The sequence below is a fragment of the Notothenia rossii genome (assembly GCF_949606895.1).
Source record: "Notothenia rossii genome assembly, chromosome: 3".
Taxonomy (NCBI): domain Eukaryota; kingdom Metazoa; phylum Chordata; class Actinopteri; order Perciformes; family Nototheniidae; genus Notothenia; species Notothenia rossii.
In genome coordinates, this window is record NC_136901.1 from 34,772,543 (window position 1) to 34,790,558 (window position 18,016).

Below are 18,016 nucleotides of genomic sequence, written 5' to 3' on the forward strand. Positions count from 1 at the left end.
TAAAGTTCAGGGTAATCAACTGTTAAAAACATACTGTTCACATTTTTTTTCTCCAATAAATGGATGTTTTCAAAGTAAATGGATAATCGTTTTTAATAATCGTGATATCAATTATTGACCCAAATAATCGAAATTATGATTTTTGCCATAATCGAGCAGCCCTACTCGAAACTAAAACAGTCTGGTGTTTTTCTTTTTATGGGTTCTCCACATACACTTGAAGTCGCTTCACATGGTGGTATTAATCACACATTGCTCATGTATTTAGAGTTATAACACTGAGTTACTACAGCAAGCCAAGGTGTGAACCCCTCTCTCTTTAAATCACATATGGAAAGGTCTTAAACAGAGTGACTTTATGTCCCCCCCCCTGCTCCTCCCTTCCTCCACCAGCCCAATAAAACTCCTCTGATCCAAACACCAGACAAAATGGCGCGTGAGCCTGGAAAGTGAATAGAGGAAGGAGAAATGCTGCACTCTAGTGGAAGCTGAGGGACATTAACTCTAATTCAAAAAAGATCAAATAACAGAGTAATATTTAAAGTATAAATCAGAACATTTATTGCAGAAATCCATGAAAAACACAAATCGTAAAGCATGAGGAAGTCCTTGAGTATATTCAATAGACTGAGATTATTCAGAATAAGGACTTGGCAAGCTGATAGTGTTTTTAACTATTTGATCTGTTCTTTATTAACATCATCCCTTTAGGTTTCAGTAATAGAGACTTTTTGTGCTCCTCCATTCTTTGGGCTTGTTCCTGTTTATCATTCCACGACTCAATCCCTTTGTCCACCTCTGAGCTCAGCATCACGATACGTCTCTGTGAGAAACAAACACCAAGGTTAGAGGCAAAAGGCATGTAGGTGACACAGAAAGATAAATAGGAGATATGCTACAGAAAAGACAAATGTGTTGATACTCACTGCTAAAACTTCCCTCTCCTGCTTCCTTCTCAGCTGTCCCTTCAGTAGAGGCGCTGGTCTGCCGTCTGTCCAGATAAACAAACAAGAAAACACAATGCAAAATGTTCCAGACGTAGATCACAAAATGGTTTCTATCTATTTCTATAATTAACTAATGCACGCATCATTGGCTTAAAGGGGCCCTGATGTGCTTTTTCCTTTCCTGTAATGTGTTTTTGAACATTGAAAGCATGTCAACATGTCACAGTAGAGGCATAACATACAAATATGAAAATGAGCATAAAAAGGGCCCCTTTAAATATCCCAAATTGAATAAGAACAAATGTCAAGTCAATTTAATTATCCCACACAAAAACAAAAAGGGTGAATCACTGTTAATTGCCTCCTTCTATTTCGTATATGGCTTCGCTCTCTAAGGCTATCGCTATTGGGTAATCCCCCTGCGCAGCACTGAAACACTTGTAGTCCACGCCGACCCGCAAGGTGGGCCCCGCCCTCGGGCCTCCTTCGGGTATAAATAGGAAGGAGGCCCGGCCATCTGCTCCCTCTTTTCTTCAGCAAACCTCGGCAGTTACTGAAGCACAGAACCATTAAACATCATGAGCAACAACTGCGTCCGAAATTGTCCCTCATATGGCTCAGGATATATCATGAGCTATGACCAGCACGCAATGTGTGAATCCTGCCTGGGGCCAGAGCACGCGGACGCGGCTCTCAGCCAGCAGGTCGCTTGCTCACATTGTGCCCGTCTCCCATCAGCCGACAGGAAGCGAAGAGCGGACGCTCTAGCTGCTGTGGCCGACGAGGACGATTGGCCAGTCCAGCATGTGGACGGCAGCATGTCCCTGGAGCCGAGTGACGGGCAGGAGTCGGACGACTCCTACCCCGTCTCCCTCCATGGTTCACCGTGCGGTTCTCCCCTCCCTCCTCTCCCCCGGACGGGGGAGACAGAATCGGAGCAGGGGGCTGGTTTGGCGGCCGAGCATGCGTCCCCTTCTCCGTCGCCACAGGACGGCGCCCTACCTTGAGCTCCCCCAGAGAGTATGTCGCCCGCCAGGCCGACCGGGTGCACCAGTGTGCCTTTCAGGCGGCGGCGAATATCATCGCGCTGCTCTCCAACTCGGTGGGGACACTGGTAGAGCGGTCCACCACCGAGGCAGGGGAAATCAGCAAGACGGCCAGCACGGCGCTCACTCTGTGCACGTCCGTCGCTGTCTCCCAGGCGAGGATTTCCGCGTGGGTGACACAGATTCAGCGCCACCTGAAGCAGGCGTATGTTACGGAGACGGCCAGAAAAGTGCTACTGGACGCTCCAATCAGCCCGTACGGGCTGTTAGGACCCCAGTTCCACGCCATGGTGGAGTCCATGAAGACGGCCGCGGAACAGGCGGACGGCATTCGCCAGCATGTCAGCTGGCTCCAGCCTGCTGAGCACCCACAGCGGCACCAACGCCCGCAGCAGCCGCGGCGTCCACGCCGGCCACAGGAGGCCGCAAGCGGAGAGACGCCCACAGCAACTGCCTCTGCGTCAGACTCGCCCTTCGGCGGCTGCAGGGGCTTCGTCCCACGTCTCCGCTCCCCCGCCACCCCAGAGACAGGGTCTCCAGGCGGCGAGTCAAAGGGGAGTGAGGCTCCCCCGTTCCTGGTCTGCTCCGCGAGAGCCTCCGAGGAAGCAGAGCCGGTAATTAAGCCGGCTGCCACTAATCTGTTGATTAAGTAGACAGCAGGGCTCCCTGCAGAAGCCTGCTGGTTTTAACTTATCGGTTAATAAACCTGCAGAGCTCGCGGCATTCCCCTGTCCGAGATACGCCTCCTACACACGGTCATAATAACCCATGAGCGCCGTTATAACGCCTCATGGGGACAGCACTGCACACACCTCCACTCATCCCCTGAGCGTGTACACGCCTCATGATGAGAGTTGGAGTGAAACGCAGCGTGTGGAGGCTTCCTCGCAGCCCTTTCGCCTCACGGGCAGCGGCGGCGAGGGCAATGGCGCGGCTCGTCACCATGACGACCAGCGCAGCAGATCACAGAGAAGCCAGAACGGGGGAATGAGCAGTATTCCAGGCTGAGTGCCCCCAGCGGAATCGCCCGCAGCGCCACGGCGCCTAGGGCTCGCTGCAGAAGCCTGCTGGTTTTAACCTATCGGTTAATAAACTGCAGAGCTCGCTAATTAAGCTGGCTGCCACTAATCTGTAGATTAAGTAGACAGCAGGGCTCCCTGCAGAAGCCTGCCGGGTTTAACCTCGGTTAATAACCTGCAGAGCTCGCGGGAAAACGGCCAAAAACACATCTTGAGCACGTGCGCCCGCTCTCAGAGTTTTTCTCAGAGTGGCAGCGGGTGTGTCTGATGGACAGATGGACGAGCAGGCTGATCAGCAGAGGATACGTCCTGCAGTTCGCCTCTCTCCCCCCCCACACAGTTCAATGGGATACAGGCAACACTCCTGTCCTCCCAGAAGCTATGTCTTGCGCTCCAATCCGAGCTGCTGGAACTCCTGTTGAAAGAGGATATTTCCAGGGTTCCTCAAAGGGAGGAAAATCAGGGGTTTTCACTCCCGTTATTTTTCTAATCCCGAAAAAGACTGGGGGAATGAGACATCCTCGATCTGTCAGTATTCCACATGCTGACGATCAAACAGGTGCTGGAATGTGTTCACCAGGACGACTGGTTCACTTCCACCTGAAGGATGCATACTTCCACGTACCCATCATCCCAAAACACAGGAAATTCCTGCGTTTTCTCATTTCAGGGAATATCAGACCAGACAATCGTCTGCCGTTCGGATATTTCCTGGCTCCTCGCATTTTTGTGTAGAGAAGGCTGGAGCCACTACACAGAGGAGGGATGAGAGTGTGGTTTCCTCTGGACGACCTGCTATTTGCTGGCTCGCTCCAGGGAGGAAGTCGCTTTACAGACGGTACATCTCGTATCGCATCTGTCAAAGCCTGGGTTTCATAATAAATTGGAAGAAGAGCTGTCCTCTTCCCTCTCAGACAATCGTTATCTGGGAGTGGAGTTAAACTCAGCCAGCATGAGAGCGCGGCTCTTGCGATAGCGAGTGGAGGAACTGACAGCTCTCCTCCGGCGTGTCACAACCCACACAGCCCTCTCCGTGACGCAGCTGCTCTGCGTTGGCGTCAGCTGGTCACGTGATGATCCCCCTGAGTCTCTTCCAACAGGGGGACACTCCAGAGGTGGTTCATTCGCTGCAGAAGCCTGCTGTTTTTAACCTATTGGTTTATAAACTGCAGAGCTCGCGGTATTCCTCTGTCCCAGATATGCAGCGTGTGGAGACTCCCTCTGAGCCCTTTTGCCTCACGGGCAGCGGCGGTGATGGCGTGGCTCGTCACCATGACGACCATTACGGCACATCACAGAGAAGCCTCTCCCCCCCAGCAGTTCCATGGGATACAAGAAACACTCCTGTCATCCCAGGAACAGTGTCTGGTGCGGTTTTTACTCCGCTATTTTTCTAAATCTCGGAAAAGAACGGGGGAGTCGCCCCGTTGCTGTACAATCAATGTGTTGATTCGCACAGACAACAGGCCACAGCTATGGAAGCAGCCATACCTCAATCGCCAGGGAGGAGTACGATCTGCGCAGCTTCTGAACGCAGCCAGGCGGCTGCTGTTCTGGGCGCGCGCACACGTTGCTCTCATCAGAGCAATGTATATTCCCGGCGAATTGAACAGAGGGGCCCGCAGAGCGCAGCAGCCGAGTTATGTGAGGAGTACGGAGACTCAGACCTTGGCTTTGGTGTTACGCGCACTAAAGCAAAGCCCCATTTGAACCTTTAGACCAGATTCCCCTTAAACTGTTGTCAGCCAAAGTAATATTACTTTTGGCTCTATCAGTGAAAAGGGTGAGTGATTTGTCTGCTCTCTCTGTGGCTCCGTCATGCCTCCGGATCCAAGGAGATGGCAGTTCAGCTGTTTTACGCCCTAACCCGGCTTTTATGCCAAAGGTCATCACAAGCTCGTTAGAGTCATGAGTGATCACCTTGGATGGCTTCTTTCCCCCTCCTCACAGGTCGGAGGAAGAAGCCGCATCTCATCTCCTCTGTCCTGTGCACGCGCTGTCCTGCTAGGTGGCGCGCACGGCTGCCTTGCGCCATTCTCAGCGCCTGTTTGTGCATTATAGAGAGCGCTCGATCGGGCAGCCTCTGTCTGCACAACGGCTGTCACACTGGCTGTGTGAAGCTGTGTCACAGGCATGTCTCCTCATGGGGTGGATCCCCCGGAGAACATCAATGCGCACTCCACCAGAGGAATGTCATCCTCCACGGCTTTGAACGGAGGAATGTCAGTAGAAGACATTTGCACTGCTGCATCTTGGACTTCCCCCTGTTCATTTATTCAATTGTATTTAAGGGATGTCTCCCATTCCTCTCTGACACACCCTGTGCGGAGTGTCTTGTCAGAGTGAGTGACGTCAGGGATCCAGTTGTGCGCCTCTCTCCTGCCTCTCAGCACGCGGAGAGTATGGATGCCAGTGATTATTCGAATATTCGTTACATTCTCCATAATCGAATATTATTTTTAAAAATCGATTTTATTTATATATTTGTTAATTATTATTTATGTTTTTCGATTTTGATCATGGTCAGTTTCTGGCAACCCTAGCGGAGAGTGGCCCTTTTTCCCTCTTATGAGAGGGATGTTTCCTTTTTTATCCTCTGACACATTTTTGGTACGGAGTGTCTTGTCAGAGTGAGTGACGTCAGGGATCCAGCTGGGCGCTCTCCTGTCTGACACGCAGAGAGCTGCTGTTCCCCCTCTATGATCGCTGGGCAAGGTGGGACCTTCGTCTCTACTTTCTCACAGCGGCCGGTATGTATTGTTCCCAGCCTTCATCGCGTCAGGGAAGATAGGCATGTTTTGCTATGTTCCAGGTACGGTGATGAGCCATTACGCATGGCACAACAGGCATGGGGTGTTATTGAGCAGGTATGTCTGTGTTTCTACTGCCGGGCGGACCCAGTGGGGCGCAGACTACATCATGCTTCGCCCTTAACCCAATAGCGATAGCCTTAGAGGGCGAAAGCCATATACGAAATAGAACTGAGGTTACCTACTGTAACCCCAGCTTCTATGAGTAAATGGCGCAGCCCTCTAAGCGCTGGGCCCCACTGGCTCTACGAATAGCTGAAGAAAAGTTATTTTGTATGGGAGCAGATTGTCGGGCCTCCTTCCTATTTATACCGGAAGGAGGCCCGAGGGCGGGGCCCACCTTGCGGGTGGGCGTGGACTACAAGTGTTTCAGTGCTGCGCGGGTGCGCAGGGGGATTACCCAATAGCGATAGTCATAGAGGGCTTCGCCATCTACTCATAGAAGCTGGAGTTACAGTAGGTAACCTCAGTTATGTGAGCTGTGTTGCAAAAAAAAACAATAACAACAAAAAGGAAAAACGTAACTATACCTGCGAACGACCAATCAGGCAGATCGGTCAGAGGGCCGTATTCTGAGCCACTTTTAGAAATTCCATTTCTGCAAGCAAAGAAACATTATGACATTAGAAATCATTCAACACAGTAAGAGAAATTAAAACGTAAAATGAGGACAAAAATGTGAACGACTAATACAAAACACAGAAAAAAAGGAAAACACAATAATATAGTATTTTGACATAACTGTGAAAGGAAGCCATGACAGCGAGCTATCAGAAATAAATAGCAGCACAATGAAACCAGCTCGTCTAAATGAATCAGTCATTTGAATATAATCCATTACACTTGTACTGTTCCTACTATAACGAACCAACATGTCTGCTGTGAACAAGGTATGTTCTGATGCAGATTTAGTGTACAACAACATCACATAAAGTACAAATGTTAAATAGGACTATGCATGCCCATATCTCGTGTAGAAATGGCTAGTTGAGCAATTACTATATCATTATATAGTCAACCCCTGCGTCAACACATGAGTAAGGAACACAGCATCAGTGTCAACAGTACACTTACTCTTTCCTCCATTTCTCTCCACCCTGGACTCCACATGTTGTGCTGAACTGCCTGCTGGAGAGCCTCAGCACTGAAGAACAAGTGCCGAAACAAAACAGTCTATAAAGTCACCTCTGGATTCTCATAAACGCCATTAACATCGTGTGGAATAAATGCTGCTAACTTAAAGAGTTTGCATTACAGAACTGTTAGCATCACCGTTAGCATCGATGCTCGTTACTGAATTTACAGCGATTCATCAAACAAACAAGCTGTATTACAGGTATAGACGAGTACACAAATATATTTACAGCAACAACGCTTAACTTTAAAGTTTGAATGGGTCTTAAAACAGCTTATTTAGTGAATAACCTCTGTCTTGTCTTACCTGAACTGCACAATGTCCTCACGGGGGCCGCCATGTTGTGTGCACTCTCCTGTGATGACCACCAGAGGGCGCTAAAGACGCACCAAAAGTCAAGAACTACCACTAATATTTATTTTAAATGTCCACCCTTAAAACCTTTAATTGGGGTTTTGGATAAACTACATTATTCTTTTGAGAAAATGCTTACACGTGAAGCTCAATCATAACAAAAGTTTCCTAAACAATATATTGAAAAGCCCATTTATTTTTTACAGAATTGTTTTTCTAATGGGTCTCTCAACTTAAAAAAAAGTACTTTGAACTCGTTTTTAAAACAGGTACAACTTTTTAATTAAGAAAAAAGAGAAAAAATAGGGTGATATAACAAGAATGACTCCTCTCTCAATAACCTATTTTATGTAAAGGACAACATAAGGCCAATGTAAGCAAATGTCTTATTGTCTGGAATTCGGATAGACTTAAAAGTAATTACTTTCATCTTGACAGGTTCAAATAATGAAACAGATCATAGTTGTGTTAATGTTAAATGTTGTGTTTGCATGTCTGCCCTTTGAGGAAATAATTACACACATGCACTCTAATGGGCTACGATTGAGACAGATGAAGGAGAGGACTTCATGGAAGCATTATGGGCTGTAGACATGACTGGGGGAGCAGAAATGCAGACAGAGCCGTGCCGCTTTTCGCAGCTCTTCAAAGTATTGTTTTTGTATGAAGTGCTCCGCTGCTAAGCCCAGAAGAATTTCTCTGTTAGCTTTTCAGGCAAGTTCCCACTCGCTGGCTGTGAGGCAGGAGTCTGCAGAGGCTGCTGCAGGGACTCCGCTCAACCGCAAGGGCCGTGAAAGGCTCCATGGAAAGGGGCTCCAGGGCACACAAAAAAGCCGGTATGCCTATTTAAACACACCAGGACAAACACAAGCTACTTGATCAGGGTTTGTTGTGTTTTGGTGTGTCCGTTAACTGCCACAAACCGGCCGGATACCAGGTCTGAGTAATGCTGGTCAGTCCTGTAATAGCAGCGGGATGTTTACCCTGAATCCTCCTTGGAGAACTCAGACACGCCGAAAAAATTCACCAGCTGCCTCACTCAGCCGTGCCCCTCCGCACATTCCACAGGCTGGTGGTACAATAAAGTAGTGCCGTTGCCTAAACGACGCAGTTCTTTCAATGATTTAAATGTAGTGAAGAATAACAATGATATAAAATGTTTAAAACAATAGTAGTAATACCACAATGTAAAAAATACCCCATTATACAAGTAAAATGCTGCTTAGTAACTAAGATAATATGGGGTTATATTTTGTACTTGTTATATCATTATATAACGTTATTACTATTTTTGTGTGGACAGCATTTTAATGTTATGACTGGTTGTCGTGGAACTAGTTTTTAACTTTTAACAACTTTAATATGATGTTGGGTACATTGGCTCATATTTATTAAGATTGCATATGTTTTGTGTAAAAAAGGTTATTTGCATAAAAGCTAATACATATAATTGACACATTAACGTATTAGAGTAATCAAATAATATGATTTTCATATTTCTATCTTGACAAAAAGTATCAAGTAAAATACAGAGGTAATAGAAAAAAGGTAAAACACTTCCACAGACTTATTGTTTAAGAAAATAAGGCATGGTTTCTTGAATTTACTTTCTTGAATGTACGTTTATGGATATGGAAGTGGCCCATTATAATAACATGATTAATGATTTACACACGAGTGCTTTTCTGTGAATTATTTTCCAGGAGACCAATCAACACATTCCTTCAAAGCATGTAATAATTGATAAAACACATAAGATTTGTCAGAAAAACCTTTACAATTGGCTTTTTTTGCACATTCCTAACATAATCTACACAATTCACACCAATGTTTTCTTTTAACTGTTATTTTTAAGAGAGTTTTTTAAAATCTTGGTGGAGGGGGCACATCCTCTGGGGGAGTTTTGCGTATGAATGACGAAACAGCCATGGCTGGTTGAAAGGTGTTCCGGCGCTGTGGGGGAAACGAGCCGCCGCTGACTGATAAAGGAGCAGTGGTGTGTCAAGCTCAACATCGCGATACTACGCCAAGGGACGTTTGTTCAGTGATTCCACCTTCAAAATAAGAGCAATGTTTACTGACGCTTTCAAACTGCGAGCTCAAATAACCATTTGGGAGGCACATACTATAACATGGTGTCTCAATAATACACAGCATTAATATATGTTATGTAATATAACAAATACAGCTGTAACACGATTCGAAAGATGTTCTTGTTCTCGAAAATATATAGCGGTTGCGAGTAAAGAGTTTATTTTGAAATGTGTAACTGGAACTATCTCTATACGCCATAGGCAGCTTGATACACTTGCAAAAAAAGAGGGGGAGGTAAGTAATTATTTAGGGGGAAGAAAGAAAGAAACAAAGTTGTCGACTGAGCAATGCACACGGGGAGGGATTTTATTTATCTCAAACAAGTCGTTTAGTCCAGCTCCGGTACTCTGGGATGTAACTGTAACCGGTTTCCTTCATTTCCTTCTCTCTCCGCAAACTTCTCCGCTACTCTTTCCACGGGATTTCTGCTCTGAAAACGGGAATGATAGAAGCAGCCAGATGGACGGACGGACTGAGGGGTCTTTATAGCGAGAGCCGTATGTGTGTTTCCTGTTGCCTGAGTTTAAGTTAAACATAGTATTTACCATTTTTTTTACCGAGCACACTTTGCGCTGAAATGAATGGCAGAAGTGGACTTTCTGTGCACAAACGGATTTATTTTTCCTGTCTACACCGGAGCCACATGAAGTGTGCATCCCGCTGAACCTCTGCGCTTTGTGTTTGAAAAAAGAAAAGAAAATTCAACAGAGACACCCCCTCACCGCACTGGAGATATCAGAGCGACTTTCCTGAAGGTTATTTCCCACAGTTTGACTAAAAGAGAAGATGCAGATGTGGAGCCACATGAGGGTCCACAAAGGAGGCCCTCCGCGACCATAGGTCACACCGAAGTGTCCTGGATGTATGTTTTTCCTATTTCCTGCCTGGATTGACTTGAACTATTAATAATTGTCTAGTAATCCAATGGATTATCCTACCTGTGCCTGTGGGTTTTCCACATGAGGGCCAACTAGAAGGCGTTAGTCATGTAAAAACCTGAAATGTCTTAAAAGTCTTATTTATCTGTTTTGTATTTATTGTGTTTGTGTATATAAGGGTCCTCTTTTAAAGGCCAGTTTGTTTTATTTCTAAGTGAGAACAAGAGACTGCCATTTCATTTTTCGTAGTGAAAACTGTAGATTTACTTGAACATAATTGTGTTTTCTATCTACCCACACTGTATTTGAGCACATTGATCTGTAATTTAAAGAGCGACTGTGCCCAGACAGGTGAAAAAACGACAAGGCTCCATCATGGACAGGCCGATCAGCAAGTTACTGGAGAAGTTAAAGCTTACAGACTCGGGCAGTGTGAAATTCAACAGTTCAAAGAAAAAACATGACTCTGCCAACAACTCTAATAACAGCAACGCTAACACTGGCAGCTCTGGAGGCGGTGGGGGGGGCCCCGGTCTGCCACCGGCTCCCATCTCTGCCTCGCCCTCCAGACCCGGCCAGTTCTCGCTTGCCTCTGCAACCACAAGCGACGCATGTGTTCCTGCAAGTGGGAGAGGAGGAGGGGGAGGAGGAGGAGGAGGAGGGATGGGTATGCCTCCCTCTCAGCTCCTCTCCCCACCGCCTACTTCCTCCTCCATACCTCAAGATGGCGAGCAGCACCCCTCCACCCTGGCTCCACTGAGGCGCCGCTCCCCCCAGCAGAGAGCATCCTGCTACCTGGGCGAAGGCGCGGACCTCCACATGAGGAGGGAGTCTGGCCTGGGCCCCGAGTGTGACATCTTGGGGGCGTACGGCTCCAAGACGTCCCTCAACCAGCGGCGCTACTCCCTGGAGCTCCAGCAGCTGGTCAGGCGGCGGCTGGGAGAGGAGCGGCTTCTCTCCGCCCCCCCGCCGTACCCTGCCTCCATGGGCTATGGTTCGGCTCCCAGAGGTGGCCTGGCAGAACCGGGCTACCTCTCCGAACCCGAGAGACACAAACGCCTCTCTCTCCAGGAGGCTTTGTTCTACAAACGCCTGAGCACGGGCAGCGAGCTGTGGGAGAACCCGAGGCCTGCGTCCCTCTCTAACCCCCCGCACCGCTCCTCTGATGTTCCTGGAGGTGTGGGAGGGGGGTTCTTCTACCCTCCGGGACCCACCCTGAGCCCATGCTCTTCATTCAGCCTGCAGGAGTCGTTGCTGGTCAGCCCCCGGTCCAGCTTCGCCTCCAGCACGGCCAGCGGCGGGGGTGGGGGGAGCCCAATGGGGAGTCGCTGCAGCAGCAACCGGACCAGCGGCATCAGTCTTGGCTACGACTCTCGGTACTCGGCCTCTGGAGGATTCCCCCTGCAGCAGCAGTCCCCCTCCATGCAGCCCGGGGGTCCTGCGTCGGGGTACGGTCCAGGGCGGTCCGGGGTGACCCCTGTGGAGGCCTGGACCCAGTACCTGGAGGGGGGGATGCGTCCGGGGGCTTACGACAGCCGGCACTCCTACCCACCGGCTGTTGGGAGTCCCGGTGCGGCGTGCTTCCAGGCGGGCCCCGAGTGGTGGGTCGAGCAGCAGGCGGAGGTGAGGGGCAAAGAGGGAGACAGGGCCCGGTACTCAGACCTGCCCGGGACGCGGGTACCAGGAAGAGCTCACCAGACTTCTGCTGAGAGACAACGCTCTGGCGGGCGGGGGGCTCATGGAGGGCCTGGCTCTTTCCAAACCCAGCTCCACGGTGGGACCCTGCTCAGCCGGGGGGCCCCTCAAACCTCAGGAGGAGCCAGGTGGTGCTGGGAGGGAGGGCGTGGAGAGCCGGCAGGAGTTCTTTGGTGAGATGCTTTCTTTTAATATTCAGGGTTCACTTCGAAAAGGGAGAAATTAGAAGGTTATCAGAAGCATTTAACACACATCGTCCAATCACATAGCGTCCTCCCTCAGCGTGTTATTAGTGTCCCCCTCGCCGCCTGGTGTCAGATCTCTCTAAATAAAAGGCTTGTATGGATGGACGGACAGATTAATAGTTGAAAGAGTGTATGGTACCTGGGAACCTGCAGGGACACGCAGCGTTGTAGCACGCGAAACATAAAGGAGAAACTTCAGAAACTGATCCAGGCAGGTGATTGGCTGAAGAGAAGAAAGGAAAAAGATGGATTCACTCATTTAGATTCACACCTGTGGCCACAAATCAGCTGATGTTTCAAAAGCGTGCCGCACATGGGCTAACGCAGCGTAGCAACACGGCTATTAAAAGTGCAGAATTCTGCCGTTACACTCAACACACAAAATGACATGGTTCCATCCAAACACAGCTCCAACCATTACTCTGAGTCACACAAGGTTAGGGCTAAGCATCTGTGTGTGTGTTTGTGTGTGTGTGTTGTTTCTCTGTGGCAGGGTGTGTTTTTCCCTGAGTGACTTCAGGCCACAGTAATGCAGTGTGTGTGTGTGTGTGTGTGTGTGTGTGTGTGTGTGTGTGTGTGTGTGTGTGTGTGTGTGTGTGTGTGTGTGTGTGTGTGTGTGTGTGTGTGTGTGTGTGTGTGTGTGTGTGTGTGTGTGTGTGTGTGTGTGAGTCATGTGTTTGTGTGTGTGTGTGTGTGTGTGTGTGTGAGTCATGTGTGTGTCCTGGTGTGTGTAATGCTGCCTTGGCGTGTGCAGGGGGGTGTGCTGCAGCCTGTTTTTCTGCTCAGGTATGTGCGCCCGGAGGGGACATGCAATACTGTACTGCTCTCAGCCATTAGGAAGAAGTCAGGGGCTGTGAGCCGTGAAGACAGACGCTCACACAGACGCTCACACAGACACACACACACACACACACACACACACACACACACACACACACACACACACACACACACACACACACACACGCTCACCTATAATGCAGTTTGAGGCTTTAATTGCACTAAAAGGAAAGTAAAAAACGAAAGATGTAGACCTAGAAAGTAGGAAACGATAAAGCTTTTCAGGGATTTTTCGTGAGGAAACAAGTTGAAAATCGTTTCTGTTAATGATTTTGTTCCACCTGTTGCAAAGAATACACACAAATATGTCGCCTCGTGTCTTTTTGAGTCAGTTTTCAGTACACACATTATCAATTATCTTTATCATTATGTGCAAAAGTCCCTATGTCACCAATTCCTCACGTTTTATTGAGGAACCCGCCGCACAAATTACATTTAAAGCTGGGATTGTGCGTCTTTTTGGCTTGGGCAGAGACTTGTGCCTGTTCCTAAATATCAGAAAGGACCGACTAAAAGTATAGGAATTCTCAAATTGTGTGGCACTCCCTCAGCCACAGAAGAAAGGGGGGAAAACGCGCAGGCAGATCTCTAAATAGATCACAGGGAAAGGCTGCAGCTCGGACCACCGCAGCACTTTTCCACTTTTCATTTAGTGCCCTGAACATGTACTTAGGCTCAACTGAGAAACACAGGGAAGTTAGTCAACTGTAAGAGCCTTAAGTTGTTTTCTTTGTCTAGTTTCGAACTAGAAAAGCTTATTTACTTTACTGTTATCATTTGGGTTCTTATATCTGACACCAAAGAAGAGATGAAAGGTGTGTTGGTGTTTAAAGATGAGGTCAGACTGTGGAAAAGAAGCATCTGTTTCATTGACTGTAAATGGAGTAAAAACAATTATCTGCCATTGGATAACAATTGAAAGGAAAAAGCCATCACGTTTGTAATGGACTTCTTCTTCTTCCCCCCTGAGGTGGTTTCAGCTCCTCACATCAGGCAGCAAACACATCTAATCTCCAAAATGGCTCCAATTGGGGGGTTTTAAAGTCACAATTTAAAAGGGAAGTCTTTAATGCAAAACTCCAGAATAAAGAGTCTGGCACAGAGTCAGATCCGGTGGAGTTTCCCTTTAATAACAGAGCGTGAACACCGTGGAGTGGATGAGCAAACAGGCTGGCATGGGGAGAGGGCTTTAACTGTGTGAAAATCCCCTAGGTGGTGCGAACGAGAGGATTTACAAGTGTTGACACTCTGTGTGGAGTTGGGTTTCAGACACATCCTCCAGGAATGTGTCGTAAACCAAGTGTTAGGAGCCGCTGAGCGATTTACTCCCCGACTAAATGAATGTTTGTTGTCCCCCCCCCCCCTCCCCTGTTTTTGATGCCAGGAACCTGTGTGAAGTGTGGGAAAGGCGTGTACGGCGCGGATAACGCTTGCCAGGCTCTGGATAGCCTCTATCACACACGCTGCTTCACCTGTGTGTCCTGTGGTGAGTATCCCCCCGCCCCTCCCCCAACTACCCCGCGCCCACAAACACAACAAAGATTAAATTGATTTCCATCACCGACACCTTTTCCAAACTGTCCTGCAGGACGCACCCTGAGAAACAAGGACTTCTACAATGTCAGCGGCTCTGTGTACTGTAAAGAGGATTACATGGTAAGAGTTGAGGTCAAGGCGTGTTTTGTCATCCCTCCTACACACACACACACACACACACACACACACACACACACACACACACACACACACACACACACACACACACACACACACACACACACACACACACACACACACACACACACACACACACACACACACACACACACACACACATTCCCATATTCCGAGTCAGAGGATTGATTTTTCTCGCTAATCTCTTTGTTGTAATTACAGTTTTCGGGATTCCAGGCTAATGCGGAGAAGTGCAGTGTGTGTGGCCATCTCATTCTGGAACAGGTGAGCTGTGTGTGTGTGTGTGTGTGTGTGTGTGTGTGTGTGTGTGTGTGTGTGTGTGTGTGTGTGTGTGTGTGTGTGTGTGTGTGTGTGTGTGTGTGTGTGTGTGTGTGTGTGTGTGTGTGTGTGTGTGTGTGTGTGTGTGTGTGTGTGTGTGTGTGTGTGTGTGTGTGTGTGTGTGTGTGTGTGTGTGAACATGCTACACAAAGAAGACTTAAGCTAGATTTAAAGAAGAGGTGCCCTGCCCTGTGAAACTTTTAGACACTTGCGTCCCATGTTTCCCAGAATGCCTTTCCCCCCCCTGGAGGATAGAGAAATTCAGTGACATCTTTTTGTTGGCCCCTCTTCGGGTTCCCACGGATGATCTGCAGAGGAATGTTTGCCTTGGGTTTTTGGATAAACACAAAAATATGGCTCTGTAGTGATTATCTTTAAAGTTTTTACCATATTTGAACCGCTAAGACCCATAATATAAATAGAAAGCTTGCAGAGAGAGCGTGCGATCCAGCCATCGTTTTCTGCATCATTTGAACCACGTTTGAGTTTTATTACTGCAAACATTTGAGGCCTAAAACGAGCTGGTGCAAAACTCATAGCTCAAATGTAAATATATGAGAAAAATAATACTTTCACATACCACATTGACTATTTTCTGGTCTGATACAAAACTAAAAAGGCGTGTGGCGCAGTGGATAGAGCGTCTAGGGATCAGATGGTCACAGGTTCAAACCCCACTGAGACAGCATGTCGTTGTGTCCCTGAGATACTTCACCCCAAATTGCTCCTGTGGGGATTTCCCACAGTATTGAGTATTTAAGTCGGTTTGGATAAAAGCGACTAACAAGTAATGTAATGTAAAAAGGAAAGGAGTTTTATCAATTAAAATACAGAAAGGCCAATTTATCCAAAATGTCGGAAATATAGGGTATACATTCGAAGACAAGCTACAGGCTCGAAAGCTAAATGGGAATGGTCAGAAAATGTCAAAAGACAACAATTAACTTTATTCTTTTAGCATGTATCGACTGCAGCAATCGGACATTCTGAGTCAGATCAATTGGACGATGAACTAAGAACAAACTTGAGTTGAAAACAAACACATCGATAAACTAAATCATACACACATAGCATGGAGTGTCAGCCAGTTAGATTTGGAGTTACACATTTGAATAATACTCTTCATCTGGATTCTCCTGCTCAGATCCTGCAGGCTCTGGGGAACTCGTACCACCCTGGCTGTTTCCGCTGTGTGGTGTGCTCCAAGGCTCTGGATGGGGTCCCCTTCACTGTGGACCACAACAGCAACATCTACTGCGTGGCAGACTACAACAAGTGAGACTTTTACTTTTACACTTTTATTAAAGGGACCCTATTATGCTCTCTACTGGGACATGTCTCCATGCTTTAATGTTCAAAAAGTTCTTTATTTTTCACATACTGCCTGTGCTGCAGCCCCTCTTTTCACCCTCTGTCTGAAACCAGAGCCCAGTCTGCTCTGATTGGTTAGCTGGCCGGATCTGTTGTGATTGTATCCGCTTAGAGGTGTCCCGCCCTTTAGCCTATCACGTACAATGTGTGGATGCGCTAGCCAATAGAATCGAGAGTATTAAGTGGTGATGTTCTGGAAGTAAACAAAGGAGTCCAATGGAGGCGTTTCGGACCATTGACATGCACACAAACATATATATATATATATATATACATATATATATATATATATATACATATATATATATATACATAACACACTATAGGGAAGAGAGAGAGAGAAAAGAGAAAATTCCAAATAGACCTCTTTAATATGTAACAAAGATGTTATTGTGCTGCTGGTGTCCTCACTAAATAAACTTTCTCCTGTCGTTTCTGCAGGACTTTTGCCCCGAAGTGCGCGGCCTGTTTACAACCCATCTTACCGACTGAGGTAAATACAAGTGTTTCTGTGTTTAACTTGCAAGTGTTGGCTGGAGGCGTTTTCTTATTACTTGTATTTGTACTTAACCGTAAACATTGTGTGCGAGTCGGTTGGTGTTTGTCAACTTCAAACGTTTTCTAAGCAAACTTTTACACGCAATGAAAAGATAGGAACTAGTTTCAGGCAACCACACTAGAGTGTTTCACAATCTAGCATTTCTTTGTTGTGGTTCTCACTTCTTTGTTAAATGACTGCATATTGAAAGTGTTGTTTTGTGTCTCAGGGCAGTGAAGAGATCCTCAGGGTCGTGTCTATGAACAAGGATTATCACTTTGAGTGCTACCACTGCGAGGTAAGTGATCTTTGTTGCACATTTTGTCCCCGTTTCCATCCTGACTTGTGTTATGAAATGCCTTGATGTCTGACCTCACTTCCTGTGTGCATTCCTGTCCTTATCTGCGTCTTTCCCCCCCCCCAGGAGTGTGGTAAGCAGCTCTCTGATAAGCCCGGCTCGCAGTGCTTCCCTCTGGACTCTCATCTCCTCTGCCACTCCTGTCACATGACCAGAGCGTGCGACACACACAACATTCCCCCTCACAACACACACTGATCTGTGCAGCTGTGTACGTCTCGAACAAGCTGGTCTTAACATGCTGTCATTCTGTAATGTGCTTTTTGATCAGTAACGTGGCTTTTCCTAAAGATCAAACTGCTGATGTCCAGACATTTCCACTGATTCATTTTATGGATCAGACCTTTGCGTCACATGTACTTCCTGCTGTACTATTACTGTACCATAGTTATAAGGGAACGGGGGGAAAAAAAACTACTGCTTTTTTTTGTTTTGACCCCAATGTGGCTACTGTTTGCTGTAGAAGAACAAGGGATTTTGCTAAACTGTTTTGTACATATATTATCGCTAGCAAACATTTTGCACTTAAATTTGACTTTACTGTAAGATTTGTTACGTGATTCTGTACAATTTGGGGAAAAACATTACTGTAATTTCTGTATGTTGTAATAAATATTTTCATTTGTGTTCAGGTAATGGTCTACGTGCTCGTATTGGGTCACACATTCATTTT

At 47.2% G+C, this 18,016-nt stretch overlaps 2 protein-coding genes across 2 annotated transcripts; one reads left to right on the forward strand and one right to left on the reverse strand.

The window, feature by feature from the left end:
- Positions 1 to 537: 537 nt before the first annotated feature.
- Positions 538 to 7,389, reverse strand: mrpl52 (mitochondrial ribosomal protein L52). The gene is made up of 5 exons (XM_079669208.1): positions 7,264 to 7,389; positions 6,897 to 6,966; positions 6,353 to 6,420; positions 927 to 991; positions 538 to 823 (listed from the first exon to the last, which is right to left on the reverse strand). The coding sequence occupies exons 1-5, from the start codon at positions 7,295 to 7,297 to the stop codon at positions 671 to 673; spliced, it is 390 nt and encodes a 129-aa protein (XP_079525334.1). The 5' UTR covers positions 7,298 to 7,389; the 3' UTR covers positions 538 to 670.
- Positions 7,390 to 9,603: 2,214 nt separating this feature from the next.
- Positions 9,604 to 17,979, forward strand: ajuba (ajuba LIM protein). The gene is given in 9 exon segments (XM_079669186.1): positions 9,604 to 11,960; positions 11,962 to 12,151; positions 14,448 to 14,549; positions 14,652 to 14,719; positions 14,960 to 15,022; positions 16,221 to 16,351; positions 16,889 to 16,940; positions 17,215 to 17,283; positions 17,410 to 17,979. Coding segments are annotated over 9 exon segments (2,109 nt in total). The 5' UTR covers positions 9,604 to 10,658; the 3' UTR covers positions 17,542 to 17,979.
- Positions 17,980 to 18,016: the final 37 nt, after the last annotated feature.